Source organism: Zonotrichia albicollis, chromosome 12 (assembly GCF_047830755.1).
Source record: "Zonotrichia albicollis isolate bZonAlb1 chromosome 12, bZonAlb1.hap1, whole genome shotgun sequence".
Lineage (NCBI taxonomy): Eukaryota > Metazoa > Chordata > Aves > Passeriformes > Passerellidae > Zonotrichia > Zonotrichia albicollis.
This window is the reverse complement of record NC_133830.1, coordinates 8,455,303-8,481,638: the sequence shown is the minus strand read 5'-3', so window position 1 is coordinate 8,481,638 and position 26,336 is coordinate 8,455,303. Positions and strand designations below refer to the sequence as shown.

The following is a 26,336-nucleotide window of genomic DNA, read 5'->3' as shown; positions in this document are numbered from 1 at the left end:
TCCTTAATTATAGTAAGCTATTCTTAAAAGAGAGAACAGTCTGGAAAATTGATAGTTGTGGTATTTTTCCTCTTTCCACCTTTCCTCTTCCCAGTCCCTCTAGAAAGTCTAAAATTCAAGAGTACTTAAAATCCAGAGAGACTTTAAAAAAATCAACAGCAATTTGAAATATAAGTTCTCAATTTTTTGCATAGTTATCAAATAAATAGGACTTTCACGACATCTTTGCAGAATGCCATAGATTAGTAGCTTTTTCATTTTTCAGTCACAGATCAAAATTATTCTTTTAGTGCCCTGAACCATGAACCATGTATGTCTGTCCAACTAGAAACACAGGTCTAACATACCAGTCAATAATCAAATAATCAAGAATGCAATTTATAAAGTTAAGCAACATCAAAAGATATTTATCTTTGAATAGATTCATATCCGAATTTACCTTGTGATGTCTTGGTTTGTGCAGTGGCTTTGATCACTGGTTTCACCATGCTTCTTACATCAACAATAAAGTAGCAGAATCCAAAGGGCCCCTTATTCCTTCCATTCACCCAAGCCACTCAGGACTCTGCAAAAATATCTCCATCCTGTGACAGATTCTCATGTATATTTCAATAATATTTGGTGTTTATGTAGTCCCGGATTCCAACAATTGGTCCTTTGAAATTGACAAGCAAAAAGAGTATTTCACAAAAAGCAAATGCAAACAGACCTTCATGCTTTCTTAATCTAATTAGTACTAAGCACTGCTCTAAATCCAGGACTGACAGGGATGGACAGACTGACACAGACCTAAAACCCTTCATAGTCATGGTTAGTCCCTTATCTTAAAAGGCACTATTTACACAAGTATAAGAATACAAGCTTCTGATCAATATCCCAGTGCTGGCAAAGTAATGTTTATTTGAGATTTTTTTATTCCAAAGTCATATCTGCGAAGCAAAACAAAGTGAATTTGCACATACTAGTAATTTGCATTGAAAAATGACACGAATACACTATTTTTGGCAGGGCACACAGGCTCAGACCCAAGCCTGTTCATACATATAACTCACCATCATGGGCCCAAAGCCAGAGCTGATTTATGGTGCCTGGGACACGCCAGGGAGAGCAGTTCATCACTGATGAAGGGTTTTAGTATCTCCCAGACAAATGAATTCCACATATTAAATATTTAAAGCTGAGTTTGTAACACCACCATATATTTTCTCAAAACACAAGTTACCATAATAAATGAGCAGAAAGACCATTAATAAGCTATTGCAAGCCTACTGGCGCTCCAGCGGGCGAAGCTTTTATGCACAACGCGCAGAATTAAGGGGAAAAATAACTCAAACCCGAGTCTTTCGCTTTATAAAAACTGGACCGCAAAACGCTTGGACACAAGACCGCGACACCTGCGGCTCCCCCTTGGCTGCGCAGCTACAGCGGCACGGCCGGGGCTCCCCCGCCCCTCCGCCGGAGCCGGGGCTGCGATCGGAACGGTGATCGGGGATCGGGGTCAGGATCGGGACTGGGGTCGGGGCCGCTCTGTCCCCGCCGGGTCTCACCTGGGTGAGGGCGGCGGGGCCGTTGAAGATGGCGGCGCGGGCGGCGCGGCCCCTGAGGGCCGGTACCGGCTCGGGGACGGCGGCGGCGGCTCCGGGGTGCGGGGTGCCGGTGGCCCGTGGGGGCTGCGGGCCCGCGGTCCCCGGTCCCGCACCAGCCACTCACAAATGGCCGAGGCTGTCGCAGAGCCTGTGCTGGCCCCTCATAGGTGCCCCCAAGCGTGTGGGAAATGACGCCGTGTCACCCAGTGCAAATGTCGTTGACATGTCAACTTATGAAACATATTTTCCCTTTCCCCTTTAAGGCTGCATTCCCAATTTTAATTCTTTTTTCTCTTTTGTTTTATTTAGTTTTTTTTTTTTTTTTAATATTTGTTTGGGTTTTTTTTTTTTTTTTTTTTTTTTTTTTTGAGAGGGATGAAGGGCGAGCTACAGCAGCCACATCAAAGTTCTTGGTTTTCAAGGATTTACAGCGGCCTCGCACGTCTGGCATTTTTCCCTGTGAGAGGGAAGCGAGAAGGACAGCCCCATTAGTTTAACATCACTGACAAGTACAAGCAAACACCTCCCGATGGCTTCAAAAACCTCTGGGAACAAGGTTATGGGGAACCAATTTGATCTGGGGTTTTATAATGAAATATTAGTCAAAGAAGATCTTCCCTTGAAGTGACTGCTTTTTTTGATCACAGCATTTCTTCATGAAACTTTGTACCCTTTTCACAAAAAAGTACTGGCATACCATTTTCTTCCTCAGTGTGTCTTAATGTTTCTGTGAAGAGCAATTATTAAGAACCTTGTAACCCATCATGGCATAATGAAAAACCTGAACTGAACGGCTGAGACCTGATGGGACCTGCTGTGCTCACCTCCCTCGCTTTTCATCCTGAAGGTACCATCCTGATTTTTCCAAGGAAGGGAATGAGTTAAATCAGTTTTAGCTTTCTCATTTTACCTTAGGATTTTCAAAGAAATCCAATGTTGTTTTATCATACACTGGATTACACTGATTAGAGTTCTTAGGTATTGGAGATAAGGAAAACAATAATACTAAAGCAGAGCTACGGGTTATTCAATGAAAACAGTTAATGGAACAAGGACATAAGAGAGATGATGATAGGAAAAGAAAGGTTAAAAAAACATTGTGGAGTCCTTTAGCCAACAGAAACAAACTACATAGTTCATTACATACAGTTTAACCTGAAGTAATTTTGAAATTAATTACACATAGCACTGTATCTAAAAACCCTGCACCCTTTCTGACAGCAGTTATGCTAAGGCCTGAGTAGTTTGGAAATTCTGGTTAAAAACTGAGATTTGGGCTGAAGAACCTAAATTCGAAATGTTGTATGAAGCAGCCATCTGTGAGTGTAAGGTGTAAAGAGCTACCTGCCTGCTGGGGGCAAAACTGGGCTGCCCAAATACCCTTTGCCAGCTGCCACTGGAAACTGGTTTTAGGCATACTGTCAGGGAAATTTCTTTCCCGTTTTTTTTTCCAGATTTACGGAAAAAACCTCATATCTTGTGACCCAAAAATTGCAGGTAATGTAAGACTGGCAAGGAATCTTGTGTCATTAAATTTGGTCCATCAATAGCCTGAGCACAACATTCTTCCATATTCTGTTTTGGAATTATGGTGATGTGGGAAACATTGCAAAAATAGTGATGAAACAATCAAGGTGTTTCTTATGATTAGTTCTTTGAGATTGCAGCTGTAGGTTGGCTGCAGTTGGTACCTGAGCTGCTGGATTATGCACTTTTTTTGGCTAAATATTTGAAGGCTCTGTGCAGTGTAAACTACCAAAGCCCTGGAAAGTCAGAGTGTTCAGCAAGTGCCTGGGTAATAATTTGGGAAAAACTGTGAGAACTCAAATACATTTATCTTCACCCCTTACATGTTAGAACATATTTCAGTGAAGAGATTTCTGTTGTGTCTTGGACTAGGAAAATGGAACACATGAGCATCTCTTCTTCTCATAAATAACCCAAGCATAAGGTGTGGTTAGGTCTCCTGTCTTAAATTAAAATACTGAGAAGTTGGAAGCATCATGCTGGGAAATGAATTGATTTAATTTAGGAGAGTATTCAATGTGCATTAGATATCTGATGTGTGATATTAAACCCAGCCATTTTTGAAGGACCCCCACTGACATAGCTTGGGTTTATATTCATAGGAATAGTTCTGTATTTTCCTTCATCCTTTCCTGGCTTAGCCTTATTACATATCATTGCTCACACTTGGGGCAGTCTCCCTTCCCTCTGTAAAGCTCCATTTCAGCTATAATGACCATTTGCCAGTCTGTTCAGTACAGTACTCTTCTGAATTAGTTTGGTTTATGCTTTTTTAAGACTGTCAGTTCCTGTAGTCTAGAGATCTCTTATCTTTCTAGTTCATACTGTATTTTGTAAAATGCTATGTTTTGTCTTGAGATCTCTACATATTATAAATGCTGTTTAAGCTAAAAAAAGAAGACAGCTAGGCATCCTATGAAATTTTCTGTAGTTCTTTCATTCTATTCTTGATGTGCAGGTAAGTTGCTGCCTGCTTAGCCTTCACTCGGTGACAGCTGCCATGGAGCCAAGGCGTGCTTGCCCAGTGCCAGGCCACTCTGCATTTCCTCTGAACATTCCTGCTCAGCCAGTCACTCTCCTAGGAGTGAGTTTGCCAAGATTACATCATGCAGGGTAATTTAACTGCCTGGTCACCATTGTATCCACTACTATTTGTGGCTCTCTGAACAATTTCCAGCAGAATGCTCTCTCCTTCTTCACCGTGTACACAAGCTCTGAGTTTTTTCTCATTTTTATTTGTACCTTGGTCTTTAATAGAATTACGCCTCAAATAAATAAAGAAGTGAAATTCATTAATTAGCATGACTGTTTGATCTTCTAGAAAAAAATAAATTCTGTGAGAGATGCATATAATCTCTCCATCATCTTAAGGCTTTACTTTTAGAAGGATGGAGTAACACCTTTGATTCAGAAAACAGCAGTTTGCAGAAGACTTGGGTAAATATTTTCTTGGGTAAATATATTAAAATTGAGAATCAGTTTGCAACCTATTTTCCAAAGCCCCACAATAAGGTTCTTGAGGAACCCTTATTCCTCAAGAATTAGGATTCTTCTGTAAGAATCCTTATTTGAGGGTTGTGGATAGTTATGACAAAACAGTTGGGCCAATTTTTGTGGTGTCTACTTCCAAGATTAGACTTTCACAGAGTTTCCTCTCACTGATGTGTAGTCCTCATGCTCAAACACAGAAGGAGACTCCAGAAGGGTCATGGTCAAAGGGACTGACAAGGGGGTAGACACAGCTGCAGCTGGGATAGAAAAGTTGTAGAGACATTGCATCTCTCTGTTCTTTACACCACACTGGGCAGTGGTGAGTTGAGAGCAAAGACAGCTCTCCGTCACCAGACTAATTCTGTTGACAAAGCATGGAAAAATTATGGTCTTTCTGTAAAATAAATGTGTTGTGCCACTCCAGAAAGCATTGAGTCCTCAGAGAGTAATACTTGAAACTAGCTGCTTATGTCTTGTCTGGCTTTATAGGAATCCACCCACGTGACCATTTGGCCACATTTCAGTCCAGAGCAGGCAATTAAAACCTTAAATCATGAAGATATGTTTAATGAGGATGACTAACTAGTTAGCCAGCATTCATGGATGTAGAAAGAAAATCAGCACATGGTTGAAAAGATTATTCGTTTATTCCTCTTTTATGCTTTGCTTGGTTTATTTTGAGGCAACTGGTATCTGTTTCAGATTAAGAAAAATGTGGTATCATCTGAAGAAAGGCAGTGAATTCCTGTAACTAAAAGATCCATCAGCTTTATGCAGTGTATGTGCTAATCCCCTTCTTTCCCTCAGGACAGTTCATTAAAGCTATGTAATAACAAGGGAAGATACAGGAAAAGAGAAAACCTGCCATGGTTTGCCCTAGTATTGGAGGAACCTGTGCTTAAGTTTGGCAAGTTATGTTGGAGTAAAAAACTTTTGCAGGTTCTCTTTGCACCTGCTACTGTGCTTTACAGAGTTAGTCTTCACACAGCCCAAACTATGCCAATCTATTTGTTGTTTCATTTCAGCTTTGCAGTGCAGAAGGATATATTGTGTAATGCCTTTTGTAGTTTGGTCATGCTTCTTTGATTCAGAGAATTTTTGAATAGGATTAAAGAAAAACAGCCTCTGTGGGAAGATGACTGGTGGGAACATTAATAGCATAGCCACTCTTCTCTGTCCAGTAAATCCATTAAATGATAAACTATTGATTTTTATAACACAATTAAGGTGCCAATGATTTCTTAAGAAATCATTGTACATTTTCTGTATTATGCACTCAGCACATTATCTGTTGTGAATTGGAGGAGAGTATTCTCAGTCTGCAATAAAACAATCTTCAAGCTGTTCTCAGAATGAAACCATCTCCACACCAGTCCAGTGCTGCACAGAGTTTTGTCTCTGAAATGGACCCATGCTCTTTATCCCATTGATTGTAGTGTGTCTATACAAAAAAATGTAACCACTGTAATTTACTATTATTGGGACCTTCTTAAGGCAGATCGTTTATAGTACCTAAAAGTTTTAGTAACTTGCCCAGACAAGAATAAAAATTGGAATTTCAGGAGAAGGATCATGATCCACTGCTAAAATGGATGGCTGTCTGGACTCACAGAGGAATTTCTTCATCTCTCCATCACAGTTTGTACAAAGAATGAGAATGCCATGGAGTATTTCCTTTGAAGCAGCATAAAATATTAGAAAGAAGGATATTGGTTGCAATGGGTCAAAATGGAATCTTCTATTCTGACATTTCCTGTGTTCCTTTGTGCTGAGATGGGATAAACATGGCCTTTATTTGTTCTGATAACTGTGGGGCTTATTTTCCTTTCTCTCCACCTTTGATTTTATTTTTACTGACAACAAAAAAAAAGAAGTCAATATATAGTTTGATGTTGCTCATCCAACCTGTCAGATTTTTGTTTAGTGTTTTGATACTTCTTTTTCATTCAATTATTGTTCACATTTTTAGCGTTTAAGGTTTCTCATAGTAGGCACCTCATATAAATGCCTGTGTTGTGTTATCTTTTAAATTAATTTTTTAAAATTAATGGGTTTTTTTCAGAAATACAAGCGCTTTCAAATAAAATTCTTTGCGCATTTGGAATATAAATAAACATACAAATACAAATTTTGAGAAATAAAGAGCATCTGCAGTTTTCAATGAATTTCTTTGGACTGAGTCACTGGATTCCATGCAGCATTCTTAATTTTGGCTTTTACAAAATTGTTCTCTGACAAAAAGCCTTCACAAAGACAGATGTCATGCAGATTTGTATCCTCCAACAATCTCAACTTCCTCTGTGTCTCATAACTTCCTTAAGACAACAATCCCACTCATTTTTCCTTTTTCTTCTATAATATTTCCCCATTTCTATATCCCTGGCCATTTATCTTGTATCTTGACCAGTTTCTGCTTTCCTTAAACTCTTCCTGCAGTGCAGAGTTCCCAGATGTCCAAGCTCCTTTGTGTGTTTTTTCTGCTCAGCAGCCAGGAAGGAAAGTCTGTGCTGTGGTGTGTGCAGGAGGGGCTGTGCTGGCTGGACAGCCAGGGAGTGCCTGTCAGCCTGGCTGCTGCCACAGCAAATGAGTGCTGACTTCATTTCTCCCCACCTCTCACTAATGGCAGCATCAATAACATCTGTTCTGCATCCTGCTGTGGATTCTCATCAGCCTTTCAGGAGCTTGATGTCTTAGGATATTCCATATAAAGTAAGACTAAAAAATGTCACCAATTTCAAGAGGAAGATTTGGAGTACTTGACCTAATGCCTTACATTTCTATGTTATACAGTGTATTCTGGAAGCTGACTGTCTTGGGTCTTTTGTTCATATCTTTGATCTGAAATGTAAATCAATATTTTCTGTGTTTTGACTGAGTAGCTGGTTGTCAAAACCTCCAAGGCTGGTGGAGGTTAAAGCTGTGTTCCTCTTTCAGATACAGCCAGCTTTTATTTTCTGTTGTAAGCAGATGGAAAAGGAGGGGAGCCACGTCTTAGATAATTTTGTGGTAGGTTCATTTTAAACAACTTAAAACAAATGTTTCTGTATATTTCTTAGAGGGAGCTGACAAATTCTTCTGTCATGAGGGGAGCATGAACAATTTTAAACCTACCAAAATGAATATGATATTCCTTTTATACATTTATATTCTTGCTTGGTACTACTACAAAGACTTGGTAGTAGGCAATGTGACATAAATGCATTACTCCCTTCCAAAGCATGAATTCTGTATGACTTTAACTGATTCCTCTTGAAGTATAAAATGTGAATTATCCGACTTCCATTTTAAATTAATGAACCAAGTTCTGGGGGTTGCCTGTGGAGCAGCAGCCACTCTCACAGAGGATAGTTTGTGGAGTGGTACATTCATTTACTTCTTACCAGGATGTATTGCTAAAAGCAATACATGTGTGTGAAAGCACACAGTGCTTTTGAGTGCACTGGTGATCTGAGCTTTCACAGGATTCTGCTAATATAGTTTGAATGCTTTCATCATTAGATCTTATGAATAAAGCCAGATGCAAAGTAAGTGTGGACTACTAGGCTTTAGGGAATTGCAAAATAGAGAAAGTTTTTCAGTCTCTTCAATTTCTGTAATGTTACCCGTAGCTTCTGAAGAAGTTTGGGATGCAAATCAAACTGGCATAATTCAGGAGTCCTGCACAACAATGCCATCAAGATGATGTGAATCTGTGTTTATTGGCTCAGTTTTTCATGAATGCCGTGAATCTGGGAGAAGAGATCACATTTTTGTCTTGTCCCTTCCCTGACTGAACTTTCTGTTCTTTTTGAAGATTATTGCTATAGGTGGAGTTTTGTACCACAGGCTGCTGTAGACTATACTGCACCTTGGTACAACATGACTCTAAAAACAGGGAAGGCTGGGGAGGTTCTGTGCCCTGGGATGCCTGCTGAGATAAATAAGGATACTCAGGTCCCAGCCATGATGGAATTTGGTTCAGCTTGCCAAAAATTGGCACTGGTGTCACATTAGCCACTAATAGAGGTTTGGGTTATGAGAAATGAAGGTGAACTGTGCTGGATAAAATATACAGCACCTGGCACTTTTGCAAACAATCTTTCAGCAACTTGTCTTTTTGGCCACTGCTCAGCACTGATTTGATGGAATACATTGAGGATAAATCTATAGGGACCTCGTTGATAAGATAATTCATTTTCTATATAGGAAAATGCAATTGGACTTCTCTAGCTGGACTGTAGTTGTGTATGTGATCTGGCATATCCTGGGGAGATTAGGGATAATACTCATCAGAAAGAAAGTTGCAAAGTGAGTAAAGAATCATGTGAGGGTTTGAGAGCTGCAGGAGACACTAGAAAATTTTAATTGAAGGACTAGGTTACCGTACAATTTTTAAGGACTGGTCTTCTGACTAATTTTTTGGTATTTTTGTTCACATAATTTTCCCAAAAGAGATGTGTACATGTGAAATATACAGATGAAAGAACTCTTGACAGGAGCAGTCTGCCAGCTAGGAAGAAGTGGATGAACTTAAGGCCTGGAGTAGTGAAAACCAGATGAAATTCACTGCTGTGTGGTGCAAGGTCATGCATTTGGAGACGAGCAAGTTGCAAGCTTGTGTATGGGAAATGACTGAGGAAGCAAAAGTGCTGAAGCTAAAGAGCAGTGTTGGCAAAAGGACAAATGAGTATAAAGCAATCATAAATACAATTAAATTTGGAAACTAGAAGGACATTTTTAGTTGTTGATGAAGTAAAATTCTGGAATGGTTTTCCCATGGGAATTGTAGGGGCAAAGAAAAATTAAATTAACAGAGGGGAGATTTAGATAATATGTTAAGAAGAAGTTATTTACTAAGAAGGTGGTGAGAAACTGGATCAGGTTACCCAGAGAAATTGTGGATACCTCATCCCTGGAAGTGCTCAAGACCAGGTTGGATGGAGACCTGAGCAACCTGGCCTGGTGGAAATGTGTCTCCCCATGGCAGAGGAGTTGGAAGAAAGAGATTTTTAGGGTACTTTCCAACCCAAACCATTCTATGATTCTATCAATTTCTGCTTATTTCTCAAACCTTACATGTAGCTTCTTCTGCTAATTCTTTATTTAATATAAGTAAAACAAACTAAAGAACATTTTCACAAAGGCACCCTGAGACATGCAGTGACAAGTTTGTGGGACATCTGTTTGGACTGAGGAGGAGTTGGATATATGAGAGTAATTGATTAATGGATTCACTCTGCTTCTTGTAGTTGTGCCACCACTGCAAAATGAGAATGAAGGGCAAAAAATGCTTTGCATCTGTCAAGGCCAGCATGCCAATGTGTGGAGATCACAGCAGGAAGAACAGGACTAGCCAGTACAAAATGTTTCTTTGCTCTTGTATCCTTTTAAAAGATTCTTTTCATGTTTTAGTCCCGTGCAAAGAGCCAGACCCTCATTTGTGGCTCCACATGAAGGTGACTTAATGTCCATCTTTATGCCATAAGTACCCTGAAGCTTCTACCAGCTTCTGCTGCACTTCTGGTGAAAGCTCTCCCTTCACTTCTCTGCCAGTGTCTGTGGAGGCTGTGCTGACAGCTTGGGGCTGAAGCACATTTGGGATGCTTTGGAAATGTTCAGTTTCTTGCCAGTGAGTGGCTAATGGGCTTTGGGGCTGCTTGAAGCCATTAGAACAATGGATGGCAGCTGGCAAGCAAAGCAGGATCAGGCTCAGTGGGGAGAGGGATCTTGTTGTATAGCCCTGGGTGATTGAGAGGAGAATGAGGCCTCTGTCTCCTGTGGCCTCTCTGCAAGGTCCTGCAAATCCTGTCAGCATTTTCCCATAAGGATGTGTTGGAATGCTTTGGGGGAATACTCTGAGCTTCAGGCAACAAAGTCAACTGTCTTTCAGGCCATATTTTGGTTGTGTGGGGGGCATTGGCTCTGACTTGAAATGTGAAAGAGGTCCCTGTAAAGAGCTACAGAAATGAGGCATTTTGCACTGGCTTTCCTGCTGTGATCCCTTAACTCTGGCGCTGCAGCCATGGCAGATGCATGGCATTTTGTTCCCTCATTTTCACTCTGTAGCTGTGATATCCACTACATCAGACACTGAGTACCTATTATGCACACTCTCAAATCCAGTCAGTTCTTTCTCTCAGGAAATGTGTTGTAGAGATTCTGGCTTCTTTGGGATATTTTTTTGTTTCTTGGTTCAGGATATCTACCTTTTCATTGTTTAAATTACTGACAAGCTAATCTACAACCTTACAGATTTCTTTTATTCCCTTTTGTGGTACATATTATGTGTTCCTTGGTGTCCCCTGCAATCTGCTCATGGTGACTTTATCAGAGATCTGTGACCTTCTGGGGAGGATCCTTCACACTCTGGTCCACAAGAGGAAGACTCAAAGTAAATGGGAGTTTGTGAAGGTCTGCCTACGTTCTGTGTCACTAGCTCCTGATTTGCTCACTGTATTTCCCAAATCCTGCTCTCAGCAACTCTTACAAACAACATCATTGTTTCAATATATGCCTCTACCATTCTCCTAGAGCTCATGCCCCAATTATATTCATTGTGTATTGGTGTTTGTCTTCTAGAGTCTAAAACAACTAATTCTCTTTCTACTTATACGTAATAATTTTAAACAAACAAACAAACACACAAGCACAAACAAAAAACCTTATCTTCTTTTCTAAGTTTAATTTCCATTTTTGCATCTTAACTTGCAAAGGTAACAGGTAGTGAAAATTTGGTACTTAAACCTCCCCACATAGTCCACTTTTAGAGGATTGTTGCCAACACTTGTTTTGCAGATGTATGCTGATGATTTGCAGAAGCCTCTGTTTTCATGGCTGCTACATCTGACTGGCTATCAGTACACGAATTACACATTTTGTGTAGTAGCAATGTATTAATTTCACACTAGAATCTGTGAGGATATTATATTTACAGATAAAACCTAATTTCTCACACTTCCAGAAATGAACATTGATTCTTTTCACTTCAGAAAGAATGTGAAAGGACTTGTTGCATTTCATAAGAAGAAAAATGAATCTGGCTCCTATATGGAAAACCTAGTCCATTAACATTCCAGTATAGTTTTACAAATTTTTTCATGATTTTATATTAATATAGAATTGTGCAATGTGAATTTTTTCTCTATGGAAATATGGGATGTATTTACTTAGGCAAATCTGGTCCCAGAGCTCCCTGCTGCATCACATCATCCCTTTAGATTGGGCTCTTCCAGGTGATAATACTTGCATAACTGTAAAATATTCTGATATTTTATAATTTCTCTCAAGTTGAGGATGAACTGTAATTCATCTTGCTTGATGAGAAGCTTTATGAGAAGGATGCATTTGCATAAATATTCCATTGCCATTTTACTGCATCCCACTAGGTTTTTCCTTTTCTTAAACAATGAGCTGAAGTGACAAAAGTGATATATATATTGAATTGCATTCCATGATAGCACGTGACACATTTCTGACACTTGAATCCTTTCTTATAAGCTACTCATCATATAATGTGAGTGTATGACTGAGTGCTGGTCAAATGGCTTCCCCAGTGCTCTGCATCTTTAAAGCTTTGAGATTTTGATTTCTGGTTTCAGGCAGCTCTTCTCTCCAGTGTAATAAGTAGCACTCATTGCCCTGTTTAGCTGGTATGGCTAATCAACTATTAACAAGAGTGATTTTAAGTTATTTTGGTAGAGTACAAGCTTTGAGTTTGATTTATATTAATTTTTTGGGCATACAATTCCCAGTGTGTGCTCTCTGAACAGCCCCCTGAAGTCTCTGAATCTTCACTTTATATTGCAAATCTAAAAATATTAATTTAAGTGCAAATTGAAAGCATCCAAATGTCCAGAATGGACCTGCTGGTTTGCTGTTTATAACTTTCTAACTTGAACAATCTGTTTAGGGATCAGAACAGCAGTGATATCTTTGATTTAAATGATCAGTGACCCTCAGTGGATATCCACTAAAGGATTCCTGGAGTCGGCAAGTTGCAATGATCTAGACAAAAGATAGATTTTTTTTCTGGTAAACTGGTAACTATGGTAATGGGGGTTGGTTTGTCAAAGAAAAGACTTTGTTCTCATGGCCAAATTTATTTGTAAAAATATCTTCCTTGCAAACCGACAAATTAATCTCTGTCCTGGCTGGTTGTGATACTCCATGGCAGAAAACATCCATCTTATCTTTGCTACAGCCAGCAGTGTGTGCTTCATTGAATGGTAGACTAAGCCCATTAGACCTTTATACTTTTTCTTTGGCTAATTTACCCAGCAAATTTCATTATCAAATATACATTGCAGTAGCACCTCCTGGAAACTATTACCTCCTTGTCGCTTGTTGACACATTTATAAGTGCATAAAGACCTTTCAGTAAGTCAGAATCTTTTCAGGGAAATGGAATTTATTTAATGTGATGGTTATACGAGCATGGAGATAGAGAGCTCCATGTATTAATCAGTTCATTGCTGCTCTTGCTTCAAAAATAATTAATCTGTCAGATGAATGTTTTCTACTCATGAAATCAAATGCTCCTTTTTTTTTTCCTTCTTTTTTCTGAGGTGTCTGTCCCTGGTATAAACATAGATATCATTTTCTACAACACTTGACAAGGCAACCTTCATTCTGTTCATGCACCTCTGGTATATCCCTTATTAGATATTTGCACTTGCTTTTTGGTTTAACGATATCACACTCCTTAAACTTCATTTCTCTCAGCAAAAGCTTTAAGAGGAAGGTCTATTCTATGCATATCTCTTACAAAGACGTCACACTTTGTGCAGAAAGCTGTTTCAAGTGCAGAAACAGTTTCTTGGCCTTGCTGATTTTAGTGTAATAGTGTGTGTCTTTCCACACCAGAAGAGATGTCCATATGGATTTCCAGAAGCTCTGGTGGTGATTCTATAGTTAGGGTCTGCACTTGGTTTCGATGAAGACTTCAGCATTTATCTTATACAGAAAATGCAGTGATAATTTATCTGGATATTCATTAAAATAAATCCATCATTATTTTGGGAATTAACATGAAAGGAAAATGGATTTTTAATAATATTTAGTGTCTAGTTTCAGACTTTTTTTGCCAGGCAGAGTACTCTGAACTTCTCAAGCTCATAAAGTTAATGATTTTATACTTCTTGAATTTTCGTTTAGAATAAATGATGATTTTCCACTTTCTGGAAAATGATTTGCACTTATGCTTGTTGAAATGTAAAGATGTTGAGGATATTATTTGGTAATATCCTATTCTATAAAAAAGGTCCATTTTTCCTCATTGCTGGTGATCTACTGCTCTTGTTGCTGTTAAAGTAGGAGGTGGCTCTCAGCTGATGTTTTGGAGAAGGAAGGGTTTACATGAAGAGTGGTGATTGGAGAAGAGGAAGAAGGCATGGTTGTCCCTTCAATATAAGGGAAAAAAATCCAGATAAAAATAGTTTGTCTTTAGTAGACATGAGGTTTGGAGATCCTGGAAAAGTTGAGTGAAGCTTCTCCAGAGAAGAGGGATACAGCTGAAAAAGAACTCAATAATCTGTTAATTGAGTGGGCATTAAATACAGGACAAAGCAGGTCTTTCTTCTCATAATTTCATGTTTCTTATGCCACTGATGTTCTGCTGGAGGTCTCTCAGAGTAAGAAAAACATACACTAATTCCCATCAGAAAAGGTAGTGCCTGAGTGAAGATGTGCAGGTACAGAAGTAGGTTAAGGAAATTAAACTTATGTCTGCTGTTAAGGATTTTCATTTTCACTGGAGGGATTTAACATTGGGATATTGTGAAAATAATTCTCTATGTATGTGTTTAACTTATGTAGATAAAAAGTCACTTATATGAGATGAAACAAAAAGAACTTACATTTTTTAAAGTGAACAAATTTTCTCTGATCATGTACTTTAAAAACACCTATGACCTACAGCATATTTAATATTCAATACTGTCCTAATACTCACTGGCATTAATAATTCTATCACTATTCTGTGTAAAATAATGTTAGGGTTCTCATTTCATTTATATTAATAACACTAATTGTACTAGTATAAATGTATATATTAAAATGATTCATGAGCCTGTGTTGAGATGAGTAGGTTTTTGTTGGATTAAGTTAAAAAGGGCCATAGAATTAATTTCATTGGAGTAAGGTCGTGGCACTGTCGTTATAAAACTGCTTAAGAAAACTAATTGCTGGGTGATACCTGGGTGAAGTTATGAACAGTTTTGAGGAAAATCCTGTCCTGGAAATCTCACTGAGGGTCCACAGTATTTACAGAGCACAAGCCCTGTGAAAGGACAGTGCCTCTGATGGTGGGCAAAGCTTTGTTCACATTTAGACTGCTAAATGACGCAGGCATGAATGAGTCCCCCAGCTCAGGAATGCTGTGGCACACAGTGCCCATGCAGCTCTCTGTGGGTGTTTCTTCCTTCCCTGCACAAAGCTCTGTCCCTCTGGGGCGTCTTGCCTCAACACATCGTGACTTTGACTCATCACGGCTGTTTTATGCAGCTAAAAATCTGGTTCCAGCTGTCCTTTATGCAGCTGCCTTGGCTTATTAGCCAATAGCTCTTGAGTATTTAAGATTTTATAGCTTTTGAGGGGAAGAGGAGGGAGCCTGACACAGCTGGCAGCTTTGCTGGCTGTGTGTCACAGGAGTGGCAGTCGCCTGTGTCTGTGCCAGGCCTCCCTGGCATCAGCTCTTTGGTCACCACATTCTCGTGGCTCTTTGTGGCTACTTAGTCAAACAGAACTTTGGGCAATTACTGAAATGAAGAATGCAAATGTTCTCTACAATCCTGGATCCAGTCTTTCTTCCCTAACTATCAGTGGGAAATTTCCTACTGAAATGAATATAGCTGATTGTATGTGAAACTTTTTCTGTACTCTGGAAATGCTGAACTTTAATTAGAATTTTTTTTTTTTTTTTTAATCCTGGCCACTTTTTTCCTGTTGATTTCTAAGTTAAATAGATAGAAAATAGATATTTTTATCCTACGTAGTCCAAAGAGTGTGAGGGTGTGGGGAAATACTCAAAACCACACTTTCCATCATTTTCATTTATCACTACTAGGGCTTTGTAATGGGATGTAATTTTGCATTTTTATTCAAAGTGTTTTTAATCTATATTTTTAAAATCTCGAAGTGAATACATAAATTAATCAGCTCCTGTAATCCACTCATGTGTGACTGCAATGTTCACTGAAGGCCTCTGGAAAAATTGAATCACTTTATTCAACATCCAATCCTACATTAGATATTAGTAATTCCAGAATGTTTTACTCCCTTGAATTGCACTCTTAGCAGGGCATGTTTGTCATTCTCACTCTTTTTGTGGTGTCACCAAAGCCTGCACATCTACAGTCCTATATGTGAGAATAATAGATGCCATTAAATGTGTAAAGGATTGTTTCTCTCAGTCATTATTTTTGCAGATTGGGTTGCCTGTAATGGTTTGCAGAAGAACTTAATGATTCTTCTCCTCTAATTCTGCTCTTTGAGCAATCCAACATAGAATCTCCCTTTTTTCACATGTGATCCTTTGCAGATTGCTTTATCAGCAATCCTCCTGCCTGCTCCATTGCCTCAACTCATCCTCGAGTTGTTCCAAGCCTCTCTCTCTGCAAGATGGAAAGCTGAGGTGAGTACAAGTGGGTCTGGCAGGAAGTCATGTCACATCTTGCTGGGGCAGGGCAAATCTCATAAGAAAAAATTTGCATTTGGATGTTGGCTAATTGACATATGCTACAGCTGCAGAGCAGTGGGGTCTACCTGGCTGTCAGGGAGAAGAGCAGAGCAGCTGACGCCTCTAGAGCTTTATCCAAGCTGTCCACATATGCTGACAGGCGGCAGTGACATATGCTTTTCTGCTGTCAAAATTCAGTCTTTCCTCTACAATTACAGTGCTAAAAAATATCTATTATACACTCAGGTTCTGGATGCCAATTCTATGATTCAGTGTGGCGAATTTGAGATGAAGATCAATAAGAGTTTGACTTTTGTTTATTGTCATTTCTATAGGAGAAAATGATTTATTTAAATGTCAGAAACTCAAATTTACGCATGTCTTTAGAAATGAAAAATGGAACCAAACTACATGTCCTCTTTGCTCCACTAGAAATTGATGAAATAAAATTGCAAAATAGCCCTCATCACCAGCAGAGAAATTATTAATAACTGGTTAGGCAAAGAGTAGAGATGTGATTGGATGGCAGGGAGTTCAAATTTTATTCTCAGGCTTGAGAGTTAACATTAAATTCATCAGGGTTGCATATTTTTACTGAAATTTGGGAGTTCTGACACTGCTAATGGTTTGAATAGTTTTTTACTCATTACCACTGTAATTTTAATATACTTTCATTAATTGAATTGCTAAATGCAATGGTACTAATTCCTCATGACACCTGTTCTGCAGAAACTGAAATTAAAGTTAACATCAGTAAAGTGTGAGTAGGTTCAATTCTTATTAAAGTACCAGCCATAGAAAATAGGGATGGATGGGGCTGAAATAAGGAAGTGTAGGGCTGGAACTGAAGGACAGTAACACAAGATGGCATTCTTAGCTGCTGTGGGGAGGCAAATGGCTCTGGCTCAAGACTTTCAAAAAGGGCATAAAGATATTCCTGCCACCCAGACCTCAGTGCCTGTTCCACCAGGCAACTGCTTTCAGGCAGCTAAGAAAATCTTCCTGCACTGAAAATTTTCCTGTCTTTCTCTAGTTACAAGATCCGTGGTTACAATGCAGAGATAAAAAAATCTTGCGGCCTTTTCTCCTATTTATTGACTGGGGTGGCCTTCTAGAGAACTTTACATGCCTTGTGGTAGCTGTAATCAGGAGGCCTCCTTTGATGTCCCTCACAGGGATAGTCAACAGTCTGCAGTCCAGCAAATGTCCTGTGTGGTCTACCAAACCTTCTGGAGAGGATTTCTAGAGAAGAGAGAGCAGTAATTGGCTATTCACAGTTTTTGACATTAGACTTTCCCATGTTGTTTTTCCACACTAACCTGGATGGCTGCTTAGCTGCTTTGTTACAGCATCCAGGAGGCCCTTTGTGGAGTAGTTTTGTACTGTGTGCTGTTGAGGAATACATCCCATGCAGGCAGCTCAGTGTGCAGATGCAGATTGAGCCCTGGGTGACAGGAGCCCCAGGCAAGAGGCTGGGAACTCTGAGCACTCAGAGACACGACAGGAGCTGATGACCCCAGACTTTTGTGTGCTTAGACTGTAAGAGTATAAAATCTATAAAATTTCTTCCTTTGTTCAGGATCCCTCCTTGGAGGCACCCAACTTGAGCTCAAGGTGTTATTTTGTTGATGCAGCATGATTAAATTATTTTAAAATTGAGATATCTGAGGCTCTGCTATGGGAAACCTTGGGTTGAGCAGAAAGGGAAACTTTCTGCTCAACTCTGTCTGGCTATGTGACTGCAGGGTTTGTAGCTCTCTAGGGGCCTCAGTCCCAGCCCAGGTGGTGTAGATGTGGCTGCCAGAGTGGCTCCAGGACTGACAGACAGGGAAGTTTCCTGCACAGTGGCTGAGCACCTGTCAGTCAGAAGCATATATTGATTCAAACCCTTCCAGTGCTCAGTGATCTACCTGCTGGTCTCTCATAGACAAAGTTGTAGATGCATGCAAGAAAACTTAAACTTAGTTACTAAGACATGGCTCTGATGATTTTTAATTTCATGCCTGATACACAGAGCAAAAACCAAACTGTTTTGGCTGAAAATCACTTCTTATATGTCTTCTCTCTGTGCAAGGTCAGAGTGTTGTTCCACCTCATGAGTGCATTTACATCTCTCAGATTGAGAATGTCACAATTGGGGAATATGTAGGAAATGTTTGTTGACATTAGGTCAGGTGGTGATACAATTCCAGTCCTTTGGTTTGCCTCACATATCCACCCATATAACATAAAACAATGGTAGCCAGAAAAAAAGGACTTGAAATAACTCAAATGGAGAGAAGATAAAAGAATATGTGCAAGATACATAATGCAAGAATTAATTCTTTTGTGGTGAAATGTATGTGCTGACTACAATTAAACTATCACCTACACAGATGCATACTGGACATGACTATGTTTGCAAATGTGTTTGTCTATATACAGTAATAGAAAAATAATGTGGAGCTTGCAAGTGAGTAAATTGATGGGAGCATGGGTTTCAGCTTTTGGGTTTTAGGAAGTACATAGAACATCTGTTAACAGAGAACTAGGAAAATCTAGGTGGAGAGATACTAGAGGATATAGGCAAGATTTTGCTGCTTTAATACAAATCTCCATCTGGCCAGTATTACTGTGTGCCTGAATACTTAATGCTACTTATAAAAATTGTGATTTCAGTTATCTTCTGGCCAGTTCTCTGTTCTCTTCCCTCTTTGGAATTTGGCAGAAGGTCTATATACATGAAATAGTAATTTGTATCCCTGAAGACTGTGCATTTCGGTTAAAACTGCATGTTCTGCAAAGCCAGCCTTGGCAATATCATATTCCTTGGCTAAGCCCTTTGCCTTTGGTGGTTAACCCTACACCAGGGTCACAGAGCTGATTTCCTCAGCCAGCTGAGTTTCATTCATTGGTGCTACAGGGAATGGTGCTACCAGGACCCTTCCCTGGTCCTGGCACTTCTCTGCTTTGGGCAGCTGGTGTTGATGCAGTGATATTTGGATATTTGAGTAGCCACAAATATTGGAGAGGAGTTAAAAGCAGCAGCAGTGCTCAACTCTGAAACCACCTTTTGCTGTCCTTAAGACGTAACTATGGTAACTTTTTGCTACAGTGCCTCCGTCTGGGTCATAAAGATAGACAAATTCTGGGCACCAAAATTTCATTCCATTTTAGAGATGATTTGCAGAGTTCAATGTGAACCACTGAATCATTAAAAAATCATTGAGAGGGTGTTGTAGTTTTGCATCAGCAGCAGGCTCTCAGGCTGTAACATCCAAGCTTGTCGTTCTAGCTTCTAGAGCCGTTACTGATTGATCCCTGTATCGTTTCTCCCTGGAGTTTCTGATTCACTCTTTAGTTACAGAGGAGATTTTATTAAACGCTGTTTTTCTTGCTGAGGAGGTTTTATTAAAGGTTGTTTTTCTTGCTCCCTCTAAAGGAAAGTCCTTCCAAAGACAGGATTGTTGGCACATATGAATTGTGTAATGCTGAACTGATAGATGAGCTGTCATCAGGGTACAAACCTGTGACTGTTAGAACAAAGGTTGGCAAATTCAAATGGGAAATAAAGTAATTTTTTTTTTTAAAGCAAGGGAAATTAATAATTGAAACAACTCACCTATGGATCCAGTCAGGAACAGATGTCTTCCTAAAAGCTGTGCCCCAGTTCAACAAGATGTTATTGAGCACCATGCAGTAATCCACTGGTGAAATTCTCTGGGCTACATTTGGCAGAGGTCAAGAGCAGGGGATTCAATGGTTTCTGCTGAATCAATAAAGCAAAACCAAACTGCCTCTGAAGGAGCAGCAAACAGCTTTTCTCTGTAGATCAGGTGTTAGAGCAGAGAAATGTAGCATTTGACAAGTGTGCTGTATATAGTAATTAAATTGCTTCTATGCTTATTTTCAACTTTGTACTCCCTCTTCTCAACTGCATTTTTTATCCTATATTTTCTCCCTTCATTTTCTCTCCTCTTTTATCGCTTTCTATTCCAGAGCCTTCAAATTGGAGCTGAACTTTTGAACCATACATAGAGTTTGTTTATCTTTAATCACCAACACACACTGTAGTGCTCCATCACATGAAAATTTTACAGCAGACTTCCTAAAATTACAATATAAGGATGGAATGGACAACCTTTAGGATAGAAACTGTTTAAAATATCATAGAAAAAGAAATTATGGCAACAAATCGTAATGATTCAACTAATTTACTGGTGGCAGCCAAGGGCATGTGCTAGCAACTGCAGCATTTGTATCAAAGGGAGGTGGGCTGTTTGAACTGCTGGCAGCAGTTCAGATGAATTTCACTTTGTGAGTGAGGCCCTCTCTTCCTGCAGGGAATGGGAGCTGTTACCTTCTGCTGGAGCCTTGGCTTCTACTGACCAGAACACAGTCCAGCCTGCACAGTGTAGACTGTTGCAGGTGCTCAAGCAGTAGGACCTCATTTACATGTTGCTATTTTCTGGTGTGAACGTAGCAACAAGCCTGGGGGGGGTCTCTGCAGGGCATTGTGCTGTGAGCTTTATGCATTGCCAGGGTATGTTTTCTTCTGCTTGTTTGTATCCATTCTTCTGGTGTCTCACATGACAAACCAGTCTGTAAGCTGCTCACAGCAGGTACTGTCTTTCTGTTCTGTCTTTTAATTATACAGAAATTGTAATGCCTGACTGGGAGTCCTAAGTGTTATGATGGTAATTGCAATAACACTTCAGTTACTTTGGCATTGATTAACTGGGCCAGGCTATTGATACCAAGTTAACCACATTTGCTTCCTGAATCTTTCAAACAGCAAGTTGCAGCATAATGGCCTGAAATTTCCCTATCTGAAAATAATTTGCCAGTATTAAATGTATTTTTTAATTAAAAGTGATAATTTCTTTCAGTCATTTGAAAGACTTCCAATTGCCCAGTTATTAACCTTGCTGCTCTATTTTTATGTATATAATAATTATTTATGAGATATTATTTATAATAGTCTTATTTACTTTTTATGGCAGTCAGAGCACCATAGATCCCATCTTATTATACAGCCCTTATTCCACTGGCATGGGAATGTGCATAGTTCTCAGGTGGGAACAGCCATTGCTGTCATCTAATCTGAGGCAATTACAAGTGACTTCTGTCCTTGAGTCTGTCTCCAAATCCCTCCCATACTGTCCCACTTACTACACCTGCCTTCCCACATCAGCACACCAGTGACACATTCCTTGGTCATTCCAAGAGGAGTTACCAGCTTCTTTGTTGGCAGCATTCACATTCTTGTAGGATACATCTCTGTCATTGGGCCCGTTGCTAAGCACTATTTTGCCTGCCTACATTGAAATCTCCAATATTAAACATTGTTTCAGGGATTAATTATTTTTCCATGATACCTAAGAGTACCTGGACATATTAGAAGTCTCTTTCTGATCCTAATGCCCTGGTAGCATCATCTCTCCCACCTGCACACTCCCAAAACTCCCTGTGGAAATGTCAGCATTTACCTGCAGCCCCACAAGAGCTGCTGCAGAGTTGGTGCTGGTCACAATTCAGCAAAATTGTGTAGGTACCCAATGCTGACGTTAGCCTGGAGAGTTATTAGCCTTGAGATGCAGTTGGGTGTAAATGCTTTCTAAATGAAGTGTTCTTGGTATGGATGAGCAGGAGTCTCATAATCTGGCTGATGGCCAGGACCCAGAGACCAGGGAGCCAGAAGAGTTTGCCTCCAACATCTGTTTCCAGTGTGTCTGCCTAACTCTCAATTTATCAACCCTTCACATTGTCAAGTTAAAAAAATGCATAAAATAATTGGATTATATATTAAGACTCTTGAGAGAGTTGCTTATTGACCTTCTTCTACTCCAGTGAATTTAGCTGTGAAAAATTGGGTAAAAAGCAGGGCCTTGCTGAAAGCGCGATATTACATCTGAGCAGGGCATTCTTGGATAAGCAGAAATTACTGTGTAAGTAACAAAATGTGAAGAAATAAGATCCAAATTTAAGTGTGGAAATTGTGGACTGTAGAAGTGATTGCTTTTATAAATACTTTTAAATGCATATTTGCACTCTGGGTTTCACTATAAATTGTAATGAAGTGCCTTTAAGTTCAGATGTGAATAAGGCTAAATGTTATTTAGGAAAAAAACCAAACCCAAAACCTTTGAAAAAACAATCTTCCAAGTGAAAATAACTGTGTTTTACCTCCCTAAACATAACAGGTTTGGTTCTGAATATCACAGAATATCACAGCTGATTCTTGTGCTAAACATTTGCTTTAACCTTTTGGACCTTCCTTGTCATTCATGCTTGATATAAACTAAAGCCATACAAAAACCTAGTGGATTTTAAAAATCTCATACATTCTGTCTGTAATTATCCTGGTGGCATGGTGTGACCTGCTTATTCAAGTGTTATTGAGATGAATATGAGCTGTTAGTAGACCAAGGTTCAGTGAATACATTAAATCTTGAGGCCTCAATCAATTACCTGTTTCCTCATAGCAGTGTATAGGATGTCTGGAAAATAAGAAGTATCAGAGATGATTAGAAAATACCTTCTTGGATGTAAAATGTCTCTCAAAAGTTGAAAATCAATTTGATGAGCACTTTTACTGGTGATTTATTGAGTTTAACTTGTTTTTCTCTATTAGAAGAGAAAGCAGAATGTTGCCCTCTTTTCCATGGTCAGTGTGCTGAGGAGGGACAGGCTAGGCTGTGACACTGACACTGCTTTGTGGCTGTACTGGGTTGCCAGCACACAGCAGCCTTGGCCAAGCAGGAGCAGAACACCTCTTTTTTCCCTGCCAGAATCCACTTTGTAAGCAGGGCCCAGGATGAGGTGGGGAAGCTGTCACTTCTCAGCAAGCAGCTTCAGAATAGACAGCCAGAAAAGGAAGAGCAGTCACTTTGGTCTAAATTTAAAAGGCAATGCTTTAACCTTCCACAGAATTGGTCAAGTGGCTCTTGTGCTATTTCCCCTTTCAGGAGTCTGACCCAATGGTAGAAAGGGATTTTTAAATATGTAAATATGTTCCTACCATCTACACAGCAATCACCATTATGATTTATCCTTTTAGGGAGCAGAGGGGCACACAGCAACCTATGGAGTGGTTCTGCTTGTGTTCTCCTTGTCTTGGTTCAGTCATTTGACTAATTATTTTTTTCACATGAGCTTCTTTCTGTGTACTTTTCTGTCTATGTATAGTACATAAAGTCTTTCTCACTCACACCCACTTTTTCTTCTTTCCTGGTGGGAGCTGTTCTGCTAATGATACAATCAGGGAATACTGTGGAGAGAAAAAGGGTGAAATTTGCATCATCTGCTGAGCCTGTTAAATTCTGAATGTTCCATTTCATTAATTCTGTATGGCTGTGCTGGAAGAGCAAAGGACTATTCCCATACCCAGGGACCTACTCACCTCCTAGTAAGGCCTTTATTTGGCATATACTGGAAAATTCTAGTTCTAATATGGATGCCAGCCTACAAATGCACATTGAAGTAGACCAATTGGACTGAGAGTTGTGGGTTTCGTTTGTGAGAGTTTGTGTGTTTTGCTAACTGGAGTGTGTAATTATAGCTAATTATTTGGGCAATTCACTAATTCTTTCACATTAGAAGAGGCACCAAGGTTCCTTTTATTTTTTGATCTCATTAGACTTTGCAAATTTTTATGTCTTGTGGACCTTAAAGGAAAGAGGTCACAGAAGTCTATTGCTATATTGCAAAGACCATAGTGTTGTAACAGGACAAGTGTCTTGTCTGGGGCCACTTGGCAGAACTGGGAACAGAACTTCCCTTTTGCCTTTCAGTAAGATCCTCCATCCATCAGTGCCTCTGAAAGAACAGTTAATGGATAGATGAGCCCTGAATTCCTGCTTCTCAGGTCTATACCTCAGTGCACCCTCTCCTAATCTAATAGGAATTTTGATAGTCAAATAAGTATCTGCCTTTATAAGGAAAAAAAAAAAGTATGCAATAAGATAGGGGAAGCTACTCTTACATGCAGCGATTTCATTAGAAATATTTACATTTTGGAAGTGGCTTCTTGTTCAGTTTTCAGTGTGTTATTTATAAAGATACAACTAGACTGACATTCCTCTGGAAAACAGTTTATCAGGCTGTTCTACACTAATATGATCAGTCATATGCTGTACATCTCTTCTCCTTCTCTTCCTACATATAAATTATTCAGAACTATTATAGCTGAAACTGAGAGCAGATGATTTTATTTCTGTCTTCTGAAATGCTAGAAAGGATTTGGTTTAAAAAGAAAGGGATGACATCCTTGTGAGGTACTAGGAAACAGGGATCAGTTGTGACTGCCAGGCTTACTCCTGGAGAAATGGAAAAATTTGTTAAAAGGATCTCTTTTAGTTAAAAATCTTAGCAGAATTCATACAAAATATTTAAGCTTTAGATCTTCCTATCAAATATAACAATGAGTACATCAATGTTTACGGAATATTTTCCTAGGATAACTCTATCCCAACTGCCTTAACTGAGATGCTGTTAATGTGGCTTTATAGAAGAAATTTAACCTCTTGCACTGACCCAAAGACTTAGGTCTTTTCACCTGAAAACACTTAATTTAGTCTTTATAATCAAGGGGTTACTGATTTCTGTTGCATACAAATACACAATTCTTTGAACTCACAGTCTGTAATTCCCTCAGGTGCCCAGGTTTTGTCATTAAACAACCTTGAATTGCACTTCCCAGGAGCCCCTGGGCTGAGGACCAATTACTAAACAAATAAATGCCCTCAGGTTGTTTGTGCCTTGGGGTGAAATTTGAACCTCTTGGTGGTGGGCTGTTTTGTGCTAGCTTTCCTCTTTGTTCCAGTCCAACATGAGGTTAAGGTAAGTTTAGAGTCTTATTTGTGTTTTCTTCTGAACTATCTATAGCAGGCTTTACTATGTTTACATGGAAAAGCCAGTCCTTTTCTTTGACACGAGTTCAGTTTGTGCACCTTGTAGCTCTTATACAGCACTTGCTTTCCAGGGCTCTTTGCTGACTGGATGGGTAGAGCTCTACAGAGCTATGGGCCATTTTATCTTGATTCAGCTGCATGGTCTGGACTGCAAAACATTGAATCTTTTGTTTTAGTGATCCTGAGGAAGTGCAGTAGCTGTAGAATGCTTCTGTAATTCCTGTTTTGACCCTGAGGCCTAAGCTTTGCCCTACATGAGGGGTTACATGCTCTTAATGTGATCTGTGGTGGTGTGGCCAGTGGTGCTATTGCCAGATCCTACTCTAAATACCCTATAGCTAATGTTTTCTAGATAAGTGATCTCTAAGATCCCTTTCAATCCAAACCATTCAATAGGTCCATGGTAAGGCTTTGTGCTTTATGCCAAGGGGTTTATAGGAAATGGTGTTGATACAGTCAGATAGAAATGAGCTGGGGATGTTGTTTTGTAGTGCTGATTTGAATGACTCTGCGTTGGCATTTGGCAAACCAGCAAGGAGCAGCCTGTAAACTTTTGGAAGAGTGTTCAATAAAATTTAGTAGCTCAGGTTGGTGGTCTGTGATACTGTAGGATGCCATCCTAACTAATGATGGTCCTGGCCATAAAGTTTGTGTTTGGATTCAGTACAGCCTGAACTTCAGAGATGCTTCATTTTCATGTGAATCCAAATATTTTTGACAGTGTGGGACACTTGCAGAATCATGTATAGGTGTTATTTCCATTTTTTTTTTTCCTGTTCTTTTTCTTAAAATTCTGAACCCAAATGTTTTTTCCTTTTGCCTCCTCTTTGTATGCACTTATGCAGAAAACAGAAGTGCTGCTTCTGGCAAAAATTGCAAGTTTTTACAAAGTTGTATCTGTAAGAAGTTTCTTCCTGTTATTTTGTTTAGTGCGAAGAAAGAAATTAATTCTGTGGTGACATATAATTTGTCCTCATTAGCAGGAAACAGAATTTATATGACTCAAAAGCTATTTGTTAGTCTAACACACCAGCCTAAAATTTTAGCCACCACTGATTGTGCATTGTTGACTTGACAGCAGAAGTAACCATAACTTAGACTTAATGAATGCTTTCATGCAGTATGCACAGTCCTCCAAGAGTCCTTATTTCATACTATTTAATGCTGTGCTGAACAGTTGAATTTGAT

General features: G+C 39.4%; 1 protein-coding gene across 7 annotated transcripts in view; it reads right to left on the bottom strand.

The window, feature by feature from the left end:
- CFAP20DC (CFAP20 domain containing) overlaps positions 1-1,823 on the bottom strand; it is a 65,955-nt gene extending 64,132 nt beyond the window's left edge. For 4 of the 7 annotated variants that reach the window (XM_074550488.1, XM_074550489.1, XM_074550490.1 and 1 more), the window contains exons 1-2: positions 1,548-1,821; positions 440-655 (exon numbers count right to left, since the gene is read on the bottom strand). In XM_074550488.1, coding sequence (XP_074406589.1) covers positions 440-488 — 49 coding nt within the window. In that variant the 5' untranslated portion in view covers positions 489-655; positions 1,548-1,821. Of the gene's footprint in view, positions 1-439; positions 656-1,547 lie in introns of all 7 variants that reach the window. The other 3 variants (XM_074550495.1, XM_074550491.1, XM_074550492.1) reach the window with 3 other exon arrangements.
- Positions 1,824-26,336: the final 24,513 nt, after the last annotated feature.